We start from the raw sequence: 18,582 nt of genomic DNA on the forward strand, positions 1-18,582 counted from the left end.
GCGGCCACCTGCCTGCAGCCTTACTTAGGGACCGGGACATGTCCCCACTGTGGTGTCCCCAATATGTCCTTGGTGTGTCCCCCCATCCAGGACAAGCCATTGACTGCAGCCACCTGCCTCCTGCCTGGCTCAGGGATGAGGAGGTGTCCCCACTACACCATCCCCAGTGTGTCCCCAGTGTGTCCCCAGCATGTCCCCCAGCCCTGGGAGAAGCTCTTGGCTGTGACCACCTGGCTGCTGCCTGACTCAGGGCCAGGTCCCACCGTGGTGTCCCCCAGCGTGTCCTTGGCATGTTCCTTGTCCCCAGGACGAGCCAGCGGCCATGACCACCCATGAGCTGCCTGGCTCTGCTGTCACCTTCGAGGTGACAGGGCTGGCACCTGGACACACCTTCGAGCTCTTCATCCAGGCCCAGCGGGGAGAAGCACCTCGGGGCGCCTGGCACCCTGCGCGTCCGCACCCGTACGTGTCACCTGCTCAGCGTGGGGACCACGAGGGGACAGGCATGGGGGTGGGGACAACATGGGGATGGCAGCGGGTGTGGGCATGGGGACAGGGTGGGGATGGCACAGGGATGGGGCAGGGGACAGTGACGGATCTGGGGACGGAGATGGGAATGACGTGGGCATGGGGACAGGGACGGCATGGGCATGTGGATGGGGATGACACGGGTGGAGACAGGGATGGCATGGGCAAGGGGGACAGGGATGGCACGGGCACAGTGGTGGGGACGGGCATGGGGACGGCATGGGGACGCTAACAGAGATGGCACAGGAATGGAGACAGGGACAGTGATGGCATAGCCATGGGCAAGGGGACAAGGGTGACATGGGGGACAGGGATGAGAAGGGCAGGCGACAGGCATGGCACAGGCGTGGGGATGACACGGGGACGGGGTCATGGGTGTGGTGACAGTGTGGGGACAGGGACGGGTTTGGCATGGGCATGGGGACAGGGATGATAGGGCTGGGGACAGTGATGGCGTGGGACAGGGGTGGCATGAGCAGAGGCGTGGGAATGGGGATAGCGTGGGTCTGTCAACAGGGGTGGCACAGGGATGGGGACAGGGACAGGGATGGCAGGCGTGGGGACAGGGATGGCACAGCGATGGGGTTGGGATGGTGATGGCATGGTCATGGGGACAGCGGTGGGGACGGCTGGGGCATGGGTTCAGCATGGTCAGGGATGGGGATGGCATGGGGACAGGGGTGGCACGGGGATAGGGAAAGCCTGGGGACACGGATGACATGAGCACAGTAATGGGGACAGCCACGGAGATGGCATGGGCACGGGGACAGGGACGGCATGGGGATGGCACGAGGATGGCAGCAAGGGCGCAGGCGTGGTGACAAGGACAACATGGGGGGTGGTGATGGGGACAACTGATGGAGGAGGCAGGGACAGCACAGTGACAGGCGTGGGGACGGGGGTGATGCAAGCATGGGGATGAGGGCAGCGCAGAGGTGGGGACAGGGATGGGATGGTGACAAGCGTAGGGATGGCAGAGGGATGGGGACAGGGAAGGGGGATGTCACAGCCGTGGGGATGGGGATAGGGACTGGCATGGGAACAGGGGCTGGGATGGGCATGGGGACAGGGACGGTGCCTGCAGCCTCTGTCCGTCCCCACATGTCCGTGTATCCCCATGGCTCTGTGGGTCCACGTGTGTCTGTCTGTCCTGGTGGGTCCGTGTGTCACCGGTCTGTCCCTGTGGGTCCGTGTGTCCCCTTGGGCCCATCTATCTGCGTCTGTCGCCATGGATTCACGTGTCCCCATGGATCCACGTGTCCCCACACCTCCTGGTGCTTCCCTGTGCGTCCCTCTGTTCCCATGAGTCTGGGTGTCCCCAGTCTATCCCCGTGGGTGTCCCCAGTCTGTCCCTACGCGTCCGTCTGTCCCTGTCCATCCTTCCTGTGTCCCCCCCCATGGGTCCCTGGTCTCTGGCAGACAGGGACTTTTGGGGATGGATTGATGACCCTGGTCCCCTTTGCTCTCGCAGTGCTTGCCCAGACTCTGCCCACCCACGGGGGTTCTCCAGGGTCCCCTCAGGGTTCCCTGGGGTCCCCGGCATCACCAGTGGCCCCAGCGTCACCATCATTCCAAGGGTCTCCGGCATCCCCAAGGTCCCCGGGGTCACCAGATTCCCTGGGATCACCAGCATCACCACGGTCACCGGATACATCCTTGGGGTCACGAGGGTCTTTGGGGTCCCCAGCATCTCCAAGGTTTCCAGCGTCCCCAGTATCTCGGGGGTCCCCAGTGTCACCAGAGTCCCCAGCAGCACCAGCATCCCCAGAATCCCTGGGGTCACCAGTGTCCCCAGAGGCACCAGCATCCCCAGTGTCCCCAAGATCACCTGCATCTCCACGGTCCCCAGCATCACCACAGTCTCCTGTGTCACCTCCATCTCCGTGGTCCCCGGTGTCCCCAGCATCCCCACTGTCCCCAGTGCTCCCAGGTGGCCCATCCCTGCATGACCTGGGGGCCAAGCTCTCCTCCTACAATGGCTCCTTGCTGCAGCGCCTGGAGAGCCACCTCCGGGCTACAAACTTCCCCCTCCGGGGCAACCAAACGGTGCCAGCGGTGGCCCGTGCCATCCTCTCCTACCTTCTGCGCCGCAGCCCGGCCCCGTTGCGTCAGCAGCTCCTCCGCCAGATCCCCCATCCCAAGCCCCAGTTGATGCCAGGGGCTGCCGGTGAGGCTCTGGTGGACCTGGATGGGCTGCGGGGCCATGCAGAGACTGTGGTGATCCGTTACCGGCTCCTGGAAGAGCCGGAGGGGGCCGAGGGGGAACTACAGGTGCCAGGGGACACAGCGGTGGCCCGGGTGCCAGGGCTGGTGCCGGGGGCCATGTACCGGGTGGAGGTGCACGGCGTGGTACGGGGGCACGTCTCCAAGTCCTACACATTCCTGGTGACGGCAGGTGGGTGATGGGGGTGGAGACAGGGACAACATTGCAGGGGAACATCCCATAACCACCCACTCCTCTTTTGGGTGCAGGGGCAGGTGGCACCGATGAACGCCCGGTGGACTGGGAGCACGTGTATGAGATGGAGTTGACCGAGCCCCAGGGTGCCGTAGCCAAAGCAGGTACCATCAGGTGGTCCGTGGCAGCAATCAGAGGGACTCAGGTGTTCAGGCTGACCTGCTCTTGGTAGACAAGTTGGGTGTGGGTGGGTGGGTGGATGGAGGGATGGATGGATGGAAGGTTGGTTGGAAAGGTGGTTGGATGGTTTGGTGGCTGGAAGGTCGAAAGGCGGGTGGGTGGATGGTTGGTTGGCTGGATGGAAAGGTGGGTGGATGCTGGGATACGTGGGTGGTTGTGTGGGGAGATGGAAGTTTGGATAGGTGGATGGATGGGTGGGTGATGGTTGGGTGGATGAACGACAGTTGAATGGATGGGTGGGTGGATGGAAGGATGGATGGATGGATGATGGGTTGATGGCTGGAAGGTTGGATAGGTGAGTGGGTGGATGGATGGGTGGGTGGATTCCATCCCAAGATCAATGTATGGAAAAGTGAATGGAAAAGCAGGTCATTGAACGGATGGAAACCTGGATCTTCATGTCCTGCACTGTGCCATCTCCATTGCAGTGCCAGCCCCGCCGTTGGAGGAACCATCACCCCGACCCCGCCTGGGTGGGCTCATGGTCACTGATGTCACCCCTGGCTCCGTCCAGCTGGAGTGGAATGTCCTTGAGGGAACCTTTGACTCCTTCACGGTGCAGTACAGGGATGCCCAAGGCCAACCTCAGGCACTTGCAGTTGATGGCGGGTCCCGCACGGTGACCGTGCCTGGACTGTCACCATCCCGGCGCTACAAGTTCAACCTGTACGGGGTGTGGGGTCGGAAGCGGATTGGTCTTATCTCCATCGATGCTGTCACAGGTGAGGGGGGCTGTAGGTTTGTCTTCTCCAGGATCTGGGTTTGGAGTAAGTCAGGAGCCTTGTTCCTTTGACTTTGAGGGATATGGGAAGAGCATCTGGCCCTTGATTTGGGGGCGGGTGCGGGTGCACGCAGAGTCAGAGGGATGGAGGGCTGTTTGAATGGAAGAGCGGGTGATTGGACGAGTTGTGGAGGTGGTTGGTTGGATGGTGGGTAGGTGGATGGATGATGGATGGATAGATGGTTGGGACTGGACGGATAGGGGGATGGTTGGGATTAGATCACAGAATCACAGAGCGGTCGGGGTTGGAAGGGCCCTCTGGAGATCATCCCATCCAACCCCCTGCAGGGTCACCCAGAGCAGGTTGCACAGGAACGCGTCCAGGCAGGGTTGGAATGTCTCCAGAGACGGAGACTCCACCACCACCTGTGCCAGGGCTCTGCCACCCTCACGGTAAAGATGTTTTTCCTCATGTTGAGATGGAATTTCCCGTGTTCCAGTTTGTGCCCGTTGCCCCTTCTCCTGTCGCTGGGCACCACTGAGAAGAGTCTGGGCCCATCCTCTGCCCACCCACCTTTTAGCTCTTGCTGAGCATCGATGAGGCCCCCTCTCAGTCTGCTCTTCTCCAGGCTGAACAGCCCCAGGGCTCTCGGCCTTTCCTCAGCAGAGACATCCTCCAGTCCCCGGCTCATCTTCGCAGCCTCCACTGGACTCTTTCCAGCAGTTCCCTGTTTTTCTTGAACCGGGGAGCCCGGAACTGGACCCAGCGCTCCAGCTGTGGCCTCGCCAGGGCAGAGCAGAGGGGGAGGGTGACCTCCCTCCACCTGCTGGCCACACTCTTTTTAATGCACTGCAAGAGATCACTGGCCTTCTTGGCCACAAGGGCACCTTGCTGGCTCATGGGCAACTTGGTGTCCCCCAGGACCCCCGGGTCCCTCTCTGCAGAGCTGCTCTCCAGCAGGTCAGCCCCGAGCTGTCCCGGTGCGGGGGGTTATTTCTCCCCATGTGCAGCACCCTGCACTTGGCCCTTGTTGAACTTCATGAAGTTCCTCTCCACCCAACTCTCCAGCCTGGCCAGGTCTCTCTGGATGGCGGCACGGCCTTCTGGCGTGTCACCCACTCCTCCCGGTTTTGTGTCATCAGAAAACGTGGTGAGGGTGCGCTCTGTCCCCTCATCCAGGTCATTGATGAATATGTCGAACGGGACTGGACCCAGTTGAGGTAGAGAACATCTACTGCTCTCCCCTCATCCACCCAGCCAGTCGTGCCATCCCAGAAGGCTATCACATTGGTCAAGCGTGATTTCCGCTTGGTGAATCCATGTTGACCGCTCCCGATAACCTTCTCTCCCTCATGTTTAGAGATGACATCCTGGATGAGCTGTTCCATCACCTTTCAGGGATGGAGGTGAGGCTGACCGGCCTGTAATTTTCTGGGTCCTCCATCTTGCCCTTTTTGAAGGCTGTCATGACATTGGATTTCTCCCAGTCCTCAGGCACCTCTCTGGTTCTCCATGATCTTTACGAGATAGATGGATACATGGATGGATGGGGAGCTGGAAAAATGGTTGTGTGGACTGACTGATGGCTGGATACATGAATGGAGGGAGACACGTGTGGGTGGAAGCGTGGGTGGTCAGAGGGATAACCAGACTGTTTGCTGAATGAAGGGAGGGCTGGTTGCCTGCTTGGATAGTTGGGTTCATGGCTCCATGAACTGATGTGAAGGGGAAGAGTCATTGAAAGAGGGTGGGTGATGGGATGGAAGGAGACCTGGGTGGGTGGGAAGACACGTGGATGGTTGGATGGCTGGAAGGGCAGCTTTCTGTCAGGCTGGGAGCCTGAACTGCCGGGCAAAGGGGCAGTTGGCTGGATGAGCGTATGGGTGGGCAAGGGGCTGGAGGAATGGGGAATGGATGGAAGGGTGTCTGGTTGGGTGAGTTGTGGGATGGGTGGGTGATTAGATGGGCGGATGGATGGGTGGATGGTGGTCTGTCCCCAGAGTGCCCTGCATTGTGCCCTCCCTGTTGCAGCCCCGTCCCCGCCAAAGGAGGAACCACCATCGCAGCCCATCCTGGGCGAGCTGACGGCCTCCCGGGTGACCCCCGAGTCTGTGGAGCTGGAGTGGAGCGTCCGCGAGGGCACCTTTGACTCCTTCACGGTGCAGTACAAGGATGGCCAAGGGCAGCCCCAGGTGCTGCCCGTGGAGGGTGGTTCGCGCAGGGTGACCGTGCCTGGGCTGTCACCGTCCCGGCGCTACAAGTTCAACCTGTACGGGGTGTGGGGTCAGAAACGTGTGGGCCCCATCTCCACCGACGCCGTCACAGGTGAGGGGGGCTGTGGACCATTGCTGTGTCCCCTTTGGAGCCTGGGTATGGTGGGAACTGGGAACATGTCTTGGGTGCTGACTGTGTTGGAGGAATGGGAGCATTCAGGATTGGAGGGAGGGAGGGATGGAGACAGACGTGGGTGGGTTGGTGGGTGGATGGATGGAGATGTGGGTAGACGGATGGAGACAGGGATGTATGTATGGAGCAATGCATAGATGCCTGCATGGATGGGTGGAGATGTGGGTGGCTGGATGGGTAGATGAATGGATGATTGGTTCGATTCAAGGACTCGAGGATGAATGTGGTGCATGAAGAAGTGGATGGATGGACGGATGGATGGATGTTCATGCCCTGCATTGTGTCCTCTCTCTGTGTCAGCTGCGGCCGAGCCAGAGGAGGAACCACCATCGCAGCCCATCCTGGGCGAGCTGACGGCCTCCCAGGTGTCCCCCGAGTCGGTGGAGCTGGAGTGGAGCGTCCGCGAGGGCACCTTTGACTCCTTCATGGTGCAGTACAAGGATGGCCAAGGGCAGCCCCAGGTGCTGCCCGTGGAGGGTGGTTCGCGCAGGGTGACCGTGCCTGGGCTGTCACCGTCCCGGCGCTACAAGTTCAACCTGTACGGGGTGTGGGGTCGGAAACGTGTGGGCCCCATCTCCACCGACGCCGTCACAGGTGAGGGCATCCGCAGGTCCCATCCCTGTCCCCTTTGGGCGCTGGGTTTGGAGCGTGGGGGAGCCTTGGCAGGTCCTGTGACCTTGAGGGATATGGGGGGAGCATCTGACCCTTGATTTGGGGGGTGGCACAGGTGCATGCAAGGTCAGAGGGATGGAGGGCTGTTTGTATGGAAGGGTGGGTGAGTGGAGGAGTGTAGAGGTGGTTGGTTGGACGGTGGGTAGGTGGATGGATGCTTGGGATTGGATGGGTGAGTGGGTGGATGGATGGATGGATAGAGGGGAGGGAGGGATGGATGGTTGGTTGATTGGTTGGTTGGCTGGAAAACTGATTGGCTGGACTGACTGATGTCTGGGTAGGTGAATGGAGGGAGACACGTGTGGGTGGAAGCGTGGGTGGTCAGAGGGATAACCAGACTGTTTGCTGAATGAAGGGAGGGCTGGTGGCCTGCTTGGATAGTTGGGTTCATGGCTCCATGAACTGATGTGAAGGGGAAGAGTCATTGAAAGAGGGTGGGTGATGGGATGGAAGGAGACCTGGGTGGGTGGGAAGACACGTGGATGGTTGGATGGCTGGAAGGGCAGCTTTCTGTCAGGCTGGGAGCCTGAACTGCCGGGCAAAGGGGCAGTTGGCTGGATGAGCGTATGGGTGGGCAAGGGGCTGGAGGAATGGGGAATGGATGGAAGGGTGTCTGGTTGGGTGAGTTGTGGGATGGGTGGGTGATTAGATGGGCGGATGGATGGGTGGATGGTGGTCTGTCCCCAGAGTGCCCTGCATTGTGCCCTCCCTGTTGCAGCCCCGTCCCCGCCAAAGGAGGAACCACCATCGCAGCCCATCCTGGGCGAGCTGACGGCCTCCCGGGTGACCCCCGAGTCTGTGGAGCTGGAGTGGAGCGTCCCCGAGGGCACCTTTGACTCCTTCACGGTGCAGTACAAGGATGGCCAAGGGCAGCCCCAGGTGCTGCCCGTGGAGGGTGGTTCGCGCAGGGTGACCGTGCCTGGGCTGTCACCGTCCCGGCGCTACAAGTTCAACCTGTACGGGGTGTGGGGTCGGAAACGTGTGGGCCCCATCTCCACCGAGGCCGTCACAGGTGAGGGGGGCTGTGGGCCATTGCTGTGTCCCCTTGGGTGCCTGGGTATGGTGGGAACTGGGAACATGTCTTGGGTGCTGACTGTGTTGGAGGAATGGGAGCATTCAGGATTGGAGGGAGGGAGGGATGGAGACAGACGTGGGTGGGTTGGTGGGTGGGTGGATGGATGGATGGATGGAGATGTGGATAGACGGATGGAGACAGGGATGTATGTATGGAGCAATGCATAGATGCCTGCATGGATGGGTGGAGATGTGGATGGCTGAATGGGTAGATGAATGGATGATTGGTTCGATTCAAGGACTCGAGGATGAATGTGGTGCATGAAGAAGTGGACGGATGGATGGACGGATGGATGGACGGATGGATGTTCATGCCCTGCATTGTGTCCTCTCTCTGTGTCAGCTGTGGCCAAGCCAGAGGAGGAACCACCATCGCAGCCGATCCTGGGCGAGCTGACGGCCTCCCGGGTGACCCCCGAGTCGGTGGAGCTGGAGTGGAGCGTCCCCGAGGGCACCTTTGACTCCTTCATGGTGCAGTACAGGGATGGCCAAGGGCAGCCCCAGGTGCTGCCCGTGGAGGGTGGTTCGCGCAGGTTGACCGTGCCTGGGCTGTCACCGTCCCGGCGCTACAAGTTCAACCTGTACGGGGTGTGGGGTCGGAAACGTGTGGGCCCCATCTCCACCGACGCCGTCACAGGTGAGGGCATCCGCAGGTCCCATCCCCGTCCCCTTTGGGCGCTGGGTTTGGAGCGTGGGGGAGCCTTGGCAGGTCCTGTGACCTTGAGGGATATGGGGGGAGCATCTGACCCTTGATTTGGGGGGTGGCACATGTGCATGCAAGGTCAGAGGGATGGAGGGCTGTTTGTATGGAAGGGTGGGTGAGTGGAGGAGTGTAGAGGTGGTTGGTTGGACGGTGGGTAGGTGGATGGATGCTTGGGATTGGATGGGTGAGTGGGTGGATGGATGAATGGATAGAGGGGAGGGAGGGATGGATGGTTGGTTGATTGGTTGGTTGGCTGGAAAACTGATTGGTTGGACTGACTGATGGCTGGGTAGGTGAATGGAGGGAGACACGTGTGGGTGGAAGCGTGGGTGGTCAGAGGGATAACCAGACTGTTTGCTGAATGAAGGGAGGGCTGGTTGCCTGCTTGGATAGTTGGGTTCATGGCTCCATGAACTGATGTGAAGGGGAAGAGTCATTGAAAGAGGGTGGGTGATGGGATGGAAGGAGACCTGGGTGGGTGGGAAGACACGTGGATGGTTGGATGGCTGGAAGGGCAGCTTTCTGTCAGGCTGGGAGCCTGAACTGCCGGGCAAAGGGGCAGTTGGCTGGATGAGCGTATGGGTGGGCAAGGGGCTGGAGGAATGGGGAATGGATGGAAGGGTGTCTGGTTGGGTGAGTTGTGGGATGGGTGGGTGATTAGATGGGCGGATGGATGGGTGGATGGTGGTCTGTCCCCAGAGTGCCCTGCATTGTGCCCTCCCTGTTGCAGCCCCGTCCCCGCCAAAGGAGGAACCACCATCGCAGCCCATCCTGGGTGAGCTGACGGCCTCCCGGGTGACCCCCGAGTCTGTGGAGCTGGAGTGGAGCGTCCGCGAGGGCACCTTTGACTCCTTCACGGTGCAGTACAAGGATGGCCAAGGGCAGCCCCAGGTGCTGCCCGTGGAGGGTGGTTCGCGCAGGGTGACCGTGCCTGGGCTGTCACCGTCCCGGCGCTACAAGTTCAACCTGTACGGGGTGTGGGGTCGGAAACGTGTGGGCCCCATCTCCACCGACGCCATCACAGGTGAGGGGGGCTGTGGACCATTGCTGTGTCCCCTTTGGTGCCTGGGTATGGTGGGAACTGGGAACATGTCTTGGGTGCTGACTGTGTTGGAGGAATGGGAGCATTCAGGATTGGAGGGAGGGAGGGATGGAGACAGACGTGGGTGGGTTGGTGGGTGGATGGATGGAGATGTGGGTAGACGGATGGAGACAGGGATGTATGTATGGAGCAATGCATAGATGCCTGCATGGATGGGTGGAGATGTGGGTGGCTGGATGGGTAGATGAATGGATGATTGGTTCGATTCAAGGACTCGAGGATGAATGTGGTGCATGAAGAAGTGGATGGATGGACGGATGGATGGATGTTCATGCCCTGCATTGTGTCCTCTCTCTGTGTCAGCTGCGGCCGAGCCAGAGGAGGAACCACCATCGCAGCCCATCCTGGGCGAGCTGACGGCCTCCCAGGTGTCCCCCGAGTCGGTGGAGCTGGAGTGGAGCGTCCCCGAGGGCACCTTTGACTCCTTCATGGTGCAGTACAAGGATGGCCAAGGGCAGCCCCAGGTGCTGCCCGTGGAGGGTGGTTCGCGCAGGTTGACCGTGCCTGGGCTGTCACCGTCCCGGCGCTACAAGTTCAACCTGTACGGGGTGTGGGGTCGGAAACGTGTGGGCCCCATCTCCACCGACGCCGTCACAGGTGAGGGCATCCGCAGGTCCCATCCCCGTCCCCTTTGGGCGCTGGGTTTGGAGCGTGGGGGAGCCTTGGCAGGTCCTGTGACCTTGAGGGATATGGGGGGAGCATCTGACCCTTGATTTGGGGGGTGGCACATGTGCATGCAAGGTCAGAGGGATGGAGGGCTGTTTGTATGGAAGGGTGGGTGAGTGGAGGAGTGTAGAGGTGGTTGGTTGGACGGTGGGTAGGTGGATGGATGCTTGGGATTGGATGGGTGAGTGGGTGGATGGATGAATGGATAGAGGGGAGGGAGGGATGGATGGTTGGTTGATTGGTTGGTTGGCTGGAAAACTGATTGGTTGGACTGACTGATGGCTGGGTAGGTGAATGGAGGGAGACACGTGTGGGTGGAAGCGTGGGTGGTCAGAGGGATAACCAGACTGTTTGCTGAATGAAGGGAGGGCTGGTTGCCTGCTTGGATAGTTGGGTTCATGGCTCCATGAACTGATGTGAAGGGGAAGAGTCATTGAAAGAGGGTGGGTGATGGGATGGAAGGAGACCTGGGTGGGTGGGAAGACACGTGGATGGTTGGATGGCTGGAAGGGCAGCTTTCTGTCAGGCTGGGAGCCTGAACTGCCGGGCAAAGGGGCAGTTGGCTGGATGAGCGTATGGGTGGGCAAGGGGCTGGAGGAATGGGGAATGGATGGAAGGGTGTCTGGTTGGGTGAGTTGTGGGATGGGTGGGTGATTAGATGGGCGGATGGATGGGTGGATGGTGGTCTGTCCCCAGAGTGCCCTGCATTGTGCCCTCCCTGTTGCAGCCCCGTCCCCGCCAAAGGAGGAACCACCATCGCAGCCCATCCTGGGTGAGCTGACGGCCTCCCGGGTGACCCCCGAGTCTGTGGAGCTGGAGTGGAGCGTCCGCGAGGGCACCTTTGACTCCTTCACGGTGCAGTACAAGGATGGCCAAGGGCAGCCCCAGGTGCTGCCCGTGGAGGGTGGTTCGCGCAGGGTGACCGTGCCTGGGCTGTCACCGTCCCGGCGCTACAAGTTCAACCTGTACGGGGTGTGGGGTCGGAAACGTGTGGGCCCCATCTCCACCGACGCCATCACAGGTGAGGGGGGCTGTGGACCATTGCTGTGTCCCCTTTGGTGCCTGGGTATGGTGGGAACTGGGAACATGTCTTGGGTGCTGACTGTGTTGGAGGAATGGGAGCATTCAGGATTGGAGGGAGGGAGGGATGGAGACAGACGTGGGTGGGTTGGTGGGTGGATGGATGGAGATGTGGGTAGACGGATGGAGACAGGGATGTATGTATGGAGCAATGCATAGATGCCTGCATGGATGGGTGGAGATGTGGGTGGCTGGATGGGTAGATGAATGGATGATTGGTTCGATTCAAGGACTCGAGGATGAATGTGGTGCATGAAGAAGTGGATGGATGGACGGATGGATGGATGTTCATGCCCTGCATTGTGTCCTCTCTCTGTGTCAGCTGCGGCCGAGCCAGAGGAGGAACCACCATCGCAGCCCATCCTGGGCGAGCTGACGGCCTCCCAGGTGTCCCCCGAGTCGGTGGAGCTGGAGTGGAGCGTCCCTGAGGGCACCTTTGACTCCTTCATGGTGCAGTACAAGGATGGCCAAGGGCAGCCCCAGGTGCTGCCCGTGGAGGGTGGTTCGCGCAGGGTGACCGTGCCTGGGCTGTCACCGTCCCGGCGCTACAAGTTCAACCTGTATGGGGTGTGGGGTCGGAAACGTGTGGGCCCCATCTCCACCGACGCCGTCACAGGTGAGGGCATCCGCAGGTCCCATCCCTGTCCCCTTTGGGCGCTGGGTTTGGAGCGTGGGGGAGCCTTGGCAGGTCCTGTGACCTTGAGGGATATGGGGGGAGCATCTGACCCTTGATTTGGGGGGTGGCACAGGTGCATGCAAGGTCAGAGGGATGGAGGGCTGTTTGTATGGAAGGGTGGGTGAGTGGAGGAGTGTAGAGGTGGTTGGTTGGACGGTGGGTAGGTGGATGGATGCTTGGGATTGGATGGGTGAGTGGGTGGATGGATGGATGGATAGAGGGGAGGGAGGGATGGATGGTTGGTTGATTGGTTGGTTGGCTGGAAAACTGATTGGCTGGACTGACTGATGTCTGGGTAGGTGAATGGAGGGAGACACGTGTGGGTGGAAGCGTGGGTGGTCAGAGGGATAACCAGACTGTTTGCTGAATGAAGGGAGGGCTGGTTGCCTGCTTGGATAGTTGGGTTCATGGCTCCATGAACTGATGTGAAGGGGAAGAGTCATTGAAAGAGGGTGGGTGATGGGATGGAAGGAGACCTGGGTGGGTGGGAAGACACGTGGATGGTTGGATGGCTGGAAGGGCAGCTTTCTGTCAGGCTGGGAGCCTGAACTGCCGGGCAAAGGGGCAGTTGGCTGGATGAGCGTATGGGTGGGCAAGGGGCTGGAGGAATGGGGAATGGATGGAAGGGTGTCTGGTTGGGTGAGTTGTGGGATGGGTGGGTGATTAGATGGGCGGATGGATGGGTGGATGGTGGTCTGTCCCCAGAGTGCCCTGCATTGTGCCCTCCCTGTTGCAGCCCCGTCCTCGCCAAAGGAGGAACCACCATCGCAGCCGATCCTGGGCGAGCTGACGGCCTCCCAGGTGACCCCCGAGTCGGTGGAGCTGGAGTGGAGCGTCCGCGAGGGCACCTTTGACTCCTTCACGGTGCAGTACAAGGATGGCCAAGGGCAGCCCCAGGTGCTGCCCGTGGAGGGTGGTTCGCGCAGGGTGACCGTGCCTGGGCTGTCACCGTCCCGGCGCTACAAGTTCAACCTGTACGGGGTGTGGGGTCGGAAACGTGTGGGCCCCATCTCCACCGAGGCCGTCACAGGTGAGGGGGGCTGTGGACCATTGCTGTGTCCCCTTTGGTGCCTGGGTATGGTGGGAACTGGGAACATGTCTTGGGTGCTGACTGTGTTGGAGGAATGGGAGCATTCAGGATTGGAGGGAGGGAGGGATGGAGACAGACGTGGGTGGGTTGGTGGGTGGGTGGATGGATGGATGGAGATGTGGGTAGACGGATGGAGACAGGGATGTATGTATGGAGCAATGCATAGATGCCTGCATGGATGGGTGGAGATGTGGATGGCTGGATGGGTAGATGAATGGATGATTGGTTCGATTCAAGGACTCGAGGATGAATGTGGTGCATGAAGAAATGGATGGATGGATGGACGGATGGATGGACGGATGGATGTTCATGCCCTGCATTGTGCCCTCTCTCTGTGTCAGCTGCGGCCGAGCCAGAGGAGGAACCACCATCGCAGCCAATCCTGGGCGAGCTGACGGCCTCCCAGGTGACCCCCGAGTCCGTGGAGCTGGAGTGGAGCGTCCCTGAGGGCACCTTTGACTCCTTCACGGTGCAGTACAAGGATGGCCAAGGGCAGCCCCAGGTGCTGCCCGTGGAGGGTGGTTCGCGCAGGGTGACCGTGCCTGGGCTGTCACCGTCCCGGCGCTACAAGTTCAACCTGTACGGGGTGTGGGGTCGGAAACGTGTGGGCCCCATCTCCACCGACGCTGTCACAGGTGAGGGGGGACTGTGGACCATTGCTGTGTCCCCTTGTGACGCTGGGTATGGTGGGAACTGGGAACATGTTTTGGGTGCTGGCTGTGTTGGGGGAATGGGAGCATGCGAGATTGGAGGGAGGGAGAGAGGGATGATGGATGGATGATGGGAGATGGATGGATGGATGGATGGGTGGATGGATGGTTGTATGATTGTGTGTGGTTCATGCACTAGATGTGTGCATGGATGATGGTGTGGAGAATCGGCTGCGTGGATGGATGGTGAGATGATTTGTTGGTTGTCTTGATTGGAGGGGTAAAGAGTGTCTTGGTGGTTGGATGCTGGAATACAGGTGTGGATCCAGGACTGTGGGATGTAAAGGGGTGCATGGAGAGATGAGTGATTTGATGGATGGAAGGACAGAGAGAGACTGACGGATGGGTGGATTTGTGGAGGGACGGAAGGGATGCTTGTGCCCTGCTATGTTTTCATGGGTGGAAGACTGAGACGGTTGGAAGGATGGATGGAGGGAGGGATGGAGGGATGGATGGTTCATGCCCTCAATTGTGCCGTCTCTGCATCAGCTGCGGCCGAGCCAGAGGAGGAACCACCATCGCAGCCGATCCTGGGCGAGCTGACGGCCTCCCAGGTGACCCCCGAGTCTGTGGAGCTGGAGTGGAGCGTCCCCGAGGGCACCTTTGACTCCTTCACGGTGCAGTACAAGGATGGCCAAGGGCAGCCCCAGGTGCTGCCCGTGGAGGGTGGTTCGCGCAGGGTGACCGTGCCTGGGCTGTCACCGTCCCGGCGCTACAAGTTCAACCTGTACGGGGTGTGGGGTCGGAAACGTGTGGGCCCCATCTCCACCGACGCTGTCACAGGTGAGGGGGGCTGTGGACCATTGCTGTGTCCCCTTTGGTGCCTGGGTATGGTGGGAACTGGGAAGATCTCTTGAGTGTGCATGAGGTTGGATAGGACGATTTTTGGTTGCTTGACCGGGTGGATGGATGGATGGATGGATGGATGGATGGATGGACCTATGTAGCATTGGATAAATGGATGGGCAGCTCCTTGGTTTATTGGTTGAATGGATGTAGATGTGGATGGATGGAGACAGCGTTGGGTGGGTGGGAGGATTGATGGATGGATGGATGGATGGATGGATGGATGGATGGATGGATGGATAGAGACAGACGTGGGTGGGTGGAGAGATGGATGGATGATTGGATTCTTGGCCAGATGTCGAGGAGACGCCTGGGAAGGTGAATGGATGGAGAGATGGTCACATGGCAGGGTGGAGGGATTGGTGGAGGGATGAATGGATGGATAAGAAGGCGAGGGATAAGTGGAGAGAATGGTGGGGTAAGAAAGGGCACAGTTAATGGTCGTCTGGCTGAGTTCCCGTCCTGACGGGTGGAAGGATGTCCATGAAAATGGGTGATAGGAGGGATGGAGGCCTACGAGTGTGCATGGAGAAAGATCCAGAAAGATGGTTGTGTGTTGGGATGGTTGTTGAGTGGATGATCAGATGGATGGAGGGAGGGAGGGAGGGATGGATGGATGGATGGATGGATGGATGGATGGATGGATGGTTCATGCCCTGCATTGTGTCCTCTCTGCGTCAGCTGCGGCCGAGCCAGAGGAAGAACCACCATCGCAGCCGATCCTGGGCGAGCTGACGGCCTCCCAGGTGACCCCTGAGTCCGTGGAGCTGGAGTGGAGCGTCCGTGAGGGCACCTTTGACTCCTTCACGGTGCAGTACAAGGATGGCCAAGGGCAGCCCCAGGTGCTGCCCGTGGAGGGTGGTTCGCGCAGGGTGACCGTGCCTGGGCTGTCACCGTCCCGGCGCTACAAGTTCAACCTGTACGGGGTGTGGGGTCGGAAACGTGTGGGCCCCATCTCCACCGAGGCCGTCACAGGTGAGGGGGGCTGTGGACCATTGCTGTGTCCCCTTTGGAGCCTGGGTATGGTGGGAACTGGGAACATGTCTTGGGTGCTGGCTGTGTTGGAGAAATGGGATCATGCGAGACTGGAGGGAGGGAGGGAGGGAGGGATGGAGGGATGATGGATGATGGATGGATGATGGATGGATGACGGATGGATGACTGTGCGTGGTTATGGACTGGATGTGAGATTGCGTGATCATGTGAACACGTCTGGGTGAATGGATGGTGAGAAACTCGGTTGGATGACGTGATTGAAGGGATGAATAAGCGTCTGGTTGGTGGGATGGTTGAATGGAGGTGTGGACTCCAGGACTGGTGCATGGAGACACTGGAGATTGGATGGATGGAAGGAGGGAGGGACAGATGGATGGATGGACACATGGGATGTTTATGGCCTGCTTTAATAAAATGGGTGGAAGACTAGATGGATGGATGGATGGATGGATGGAGACATCCATGGATGGATGGATGGATGGACGGATGGATGGAGACAGACGTGGGTGGGTGGGTGGATGGATGGAGATGTGGATAGACGGATGGAGACAGGGATGTATGTATGGAGCAATGCATAGATGCCTGCATGGATGGGTGGAGATGTGAATGGCTGGATGCGTAGATGAATGGATGATTGGTTCGATTCAAGGACTCGAGGATGAATGTGGTGCATGAAGAAATGGATGGATGGATGGATGGGTGGATGGAGGGATGGATGGGTGGATGGGTGGATGGATGGATGGATGGATGGATGTTCATGCCCTGCATTGTGTACTCTCTCTGTGTCAGCTGCGGCCGAGCCAGAGGAGGAACCACCATCGCAGCCGATCCTGGGCGAGCTGACGGCCTCCCAGGTGACCCCCGAGTCCGTGGAGCTGGAGTGGAGCGTCCCCGAGGGCACCTTTGACTCCTTCATGGTGCAGTACAAGGATGGCCAAGGGCAGCCCCAGGTGCTGCCCGTGGAGGGTGGTTCGCGCAGGGTGACCGTGCCTGGGCTGTCACCGTCCCGGCGCTACAAGTTCAACCTGTACGGGGTGTGGGGTCGGAAACGTGTGGGCCCCATCTCCACCGACGCTGTCACAGGTGAGGGGGGCTGTGGTCACTGTGCAGACCATGGGTTTGGGATGTGGCAGGAGCTTGGTCAGGGCCATTTTTGGATGGATGACTGTATTGATGGATGGGTGGGTGGATGGAGTAACATATGGGTCATACGATGAATTGATAAATGGGTCCTTGTTTGATGGTTTGAATGGATGGACGGATGGATGGGCGGGTGGAAGGAGTATAGATGGATGGATGTAAAGTGGTGGGAGCTTGGTCAGGGTGATTTTTGGGTGATTGACTGGATTGATGGATGGATGGATGGATGGGTGGGCGGACGGACAGTTGGAAGGATGGGTGGAAGGGTTATTGCTTGGAATAACGTATCGATCATTGGATGAATGGATGGGTGGCTCCTTGTCTGATTGGTTGGATGGATGGATGGATGGATGGATGGATGGAGACATGAATAGCTGGGTTAATAGTTGGATGATCGTGTGTGTGGGAAAGGGGTGGATGGACTGAAGGACGGAATCATATCGGGGGAGTGGGATGAACATCGAATGGGTGGATGGCTCCTTGGTTGATTGGTTTCCTTGATGGGTACGTGGATGAATGGATGAGAAGTTGGCTGCATGTGAGTCTGGTTTTTGATGTGATTAAGTCAGTGGAGGTTGTGTGGGCATGTGGTTGAAAGGACGAATGGATGGGTGGGTGGTTGGACAGGTGGATGTTGTGATGGTTGGTGTGATTTTTGGTTGTTTGGAGGGATCAAGGAGCATCTGGTTGGGTGGCGGGTTAAATGGAGGTGTGGATTCCAGGAGTGCTGGATGGTGAAGGGTCCCTGGAGAGATGGGTGATCTGATGGATGGCAGGATAGACAGAGAGATGCAAGAAGCCGGACTGATGGGTGGGTGGGTGGGTGGGTGAATGGATGGACGGATGGACGGATGGATGGATGTTCATGCCCTGCATTGTGCCCTCCCTGTTGCAGCCCCATCCCAGGCAGAGGAGGAACCACCATCGCAGCCGATCCTGGGCGAGCTGACGGCCTCCCAGGTGTCCCCCGAGTCCGTGGAGCTGGAGTGGAGCGTCCGCGAGGGCACCTTTGACTCCTTCACGGTGCAGTACAAGGATGGCCAAGGGCAGCCCCAGGTGCTGCCCGTGGAGGGTGGTTCGCGCAGGGTGACCGTGCCTGGGCTGTCACCGTCCCGGCGCTACAAGTTCAACCTGTACGGGGTGTGGGGCCGGAAACGTGTGGGCCCCATCTCCACCGACGCCGTCACAGGTGAGGGGGGCTGTGGACCATTGCTGTGTCCCCTTTTGTGCCTGGGTATGGTGGGAACTGGGAACATGTCTTGGGTGCTGGCTGTGTTGGAGGAATGGGAGCATGCGAGACTGGAGGGAGGGAGGGATGGATGGATGGATGGATGGATGGAGGGATGGATGGATGGATGATGGATGTTCCTGCCCTGCATTGTGTCCTCTCTGTGTCAGCTGCAGCCGAGCCAGAGGAGGAACCACCATCGCAGCCGATCCTGGGCGAGCTGACGGCCTCCCAGGTGACCCCTGAGTCCGTGGAGCTGGAGTGGAGCGTCCGCGAGGGCACCTTTGACTCCTTCACGGTGCAGT

At 59.6% G+C, this 18,582-nt stretch overlaps 1 protein-coding gene across 1 annotated transcript in view; it reads left to right on the forward strand.

Annotated features, from left to right (window-relative positions):
* Positions 1–18,582, forward strand: part of LOC128901606 (tenascin-X-like) — a 49,825-nt gene that overhangs the window by 461 nt on the left and 30,782 nt on the right. Inside the window, 14 exon segments of the mRNA XM_054183677.1 lie at positions 279–418; positions 420–462; positions 2,000–2,168; positions 2,226–2,923; positions 3,001–3,090; positions 3,601–3,888; positions 6,595–6,888; positions 7,685–7,978; positions 10,149–10,442; positions 11,914–12,207; positions 13,699–13,992; positions 14,557–14,850; positions 16,699–16,992; positions 17,945–18,238. Of these exon segments, the coding sequence (XP_054039652.1) occupies positions 279–418; positions 420–462; positions 2,000–2,168; positions 2,226–2,923; positions 3,001–3,090; positions 3,601–3,888; positions 6,595–6,888; positions 7,685–7,978; positions 10,149–10,442; positions 11,914–12,207; positions 13,699–13,992; positions 14,557–14,850; positions 16,699–16,992; positions 17,945–18,238 (3,780 nt within the window).

Source organism: Rissa tridactyla, chromosome 27, assembly GCF_028500815.1.
Source record: "Rissa tridactyla isolate bRisTri1 chromosome 27, bRisTri1.patW.cur.20221130, whole genome shotgun sequence".
Lineage (NCBI taxonomy): Eukaryota > Metazoa > Chordata > Aves > Charadriiformes > Laridae > Rissa > Rissa tridactyla.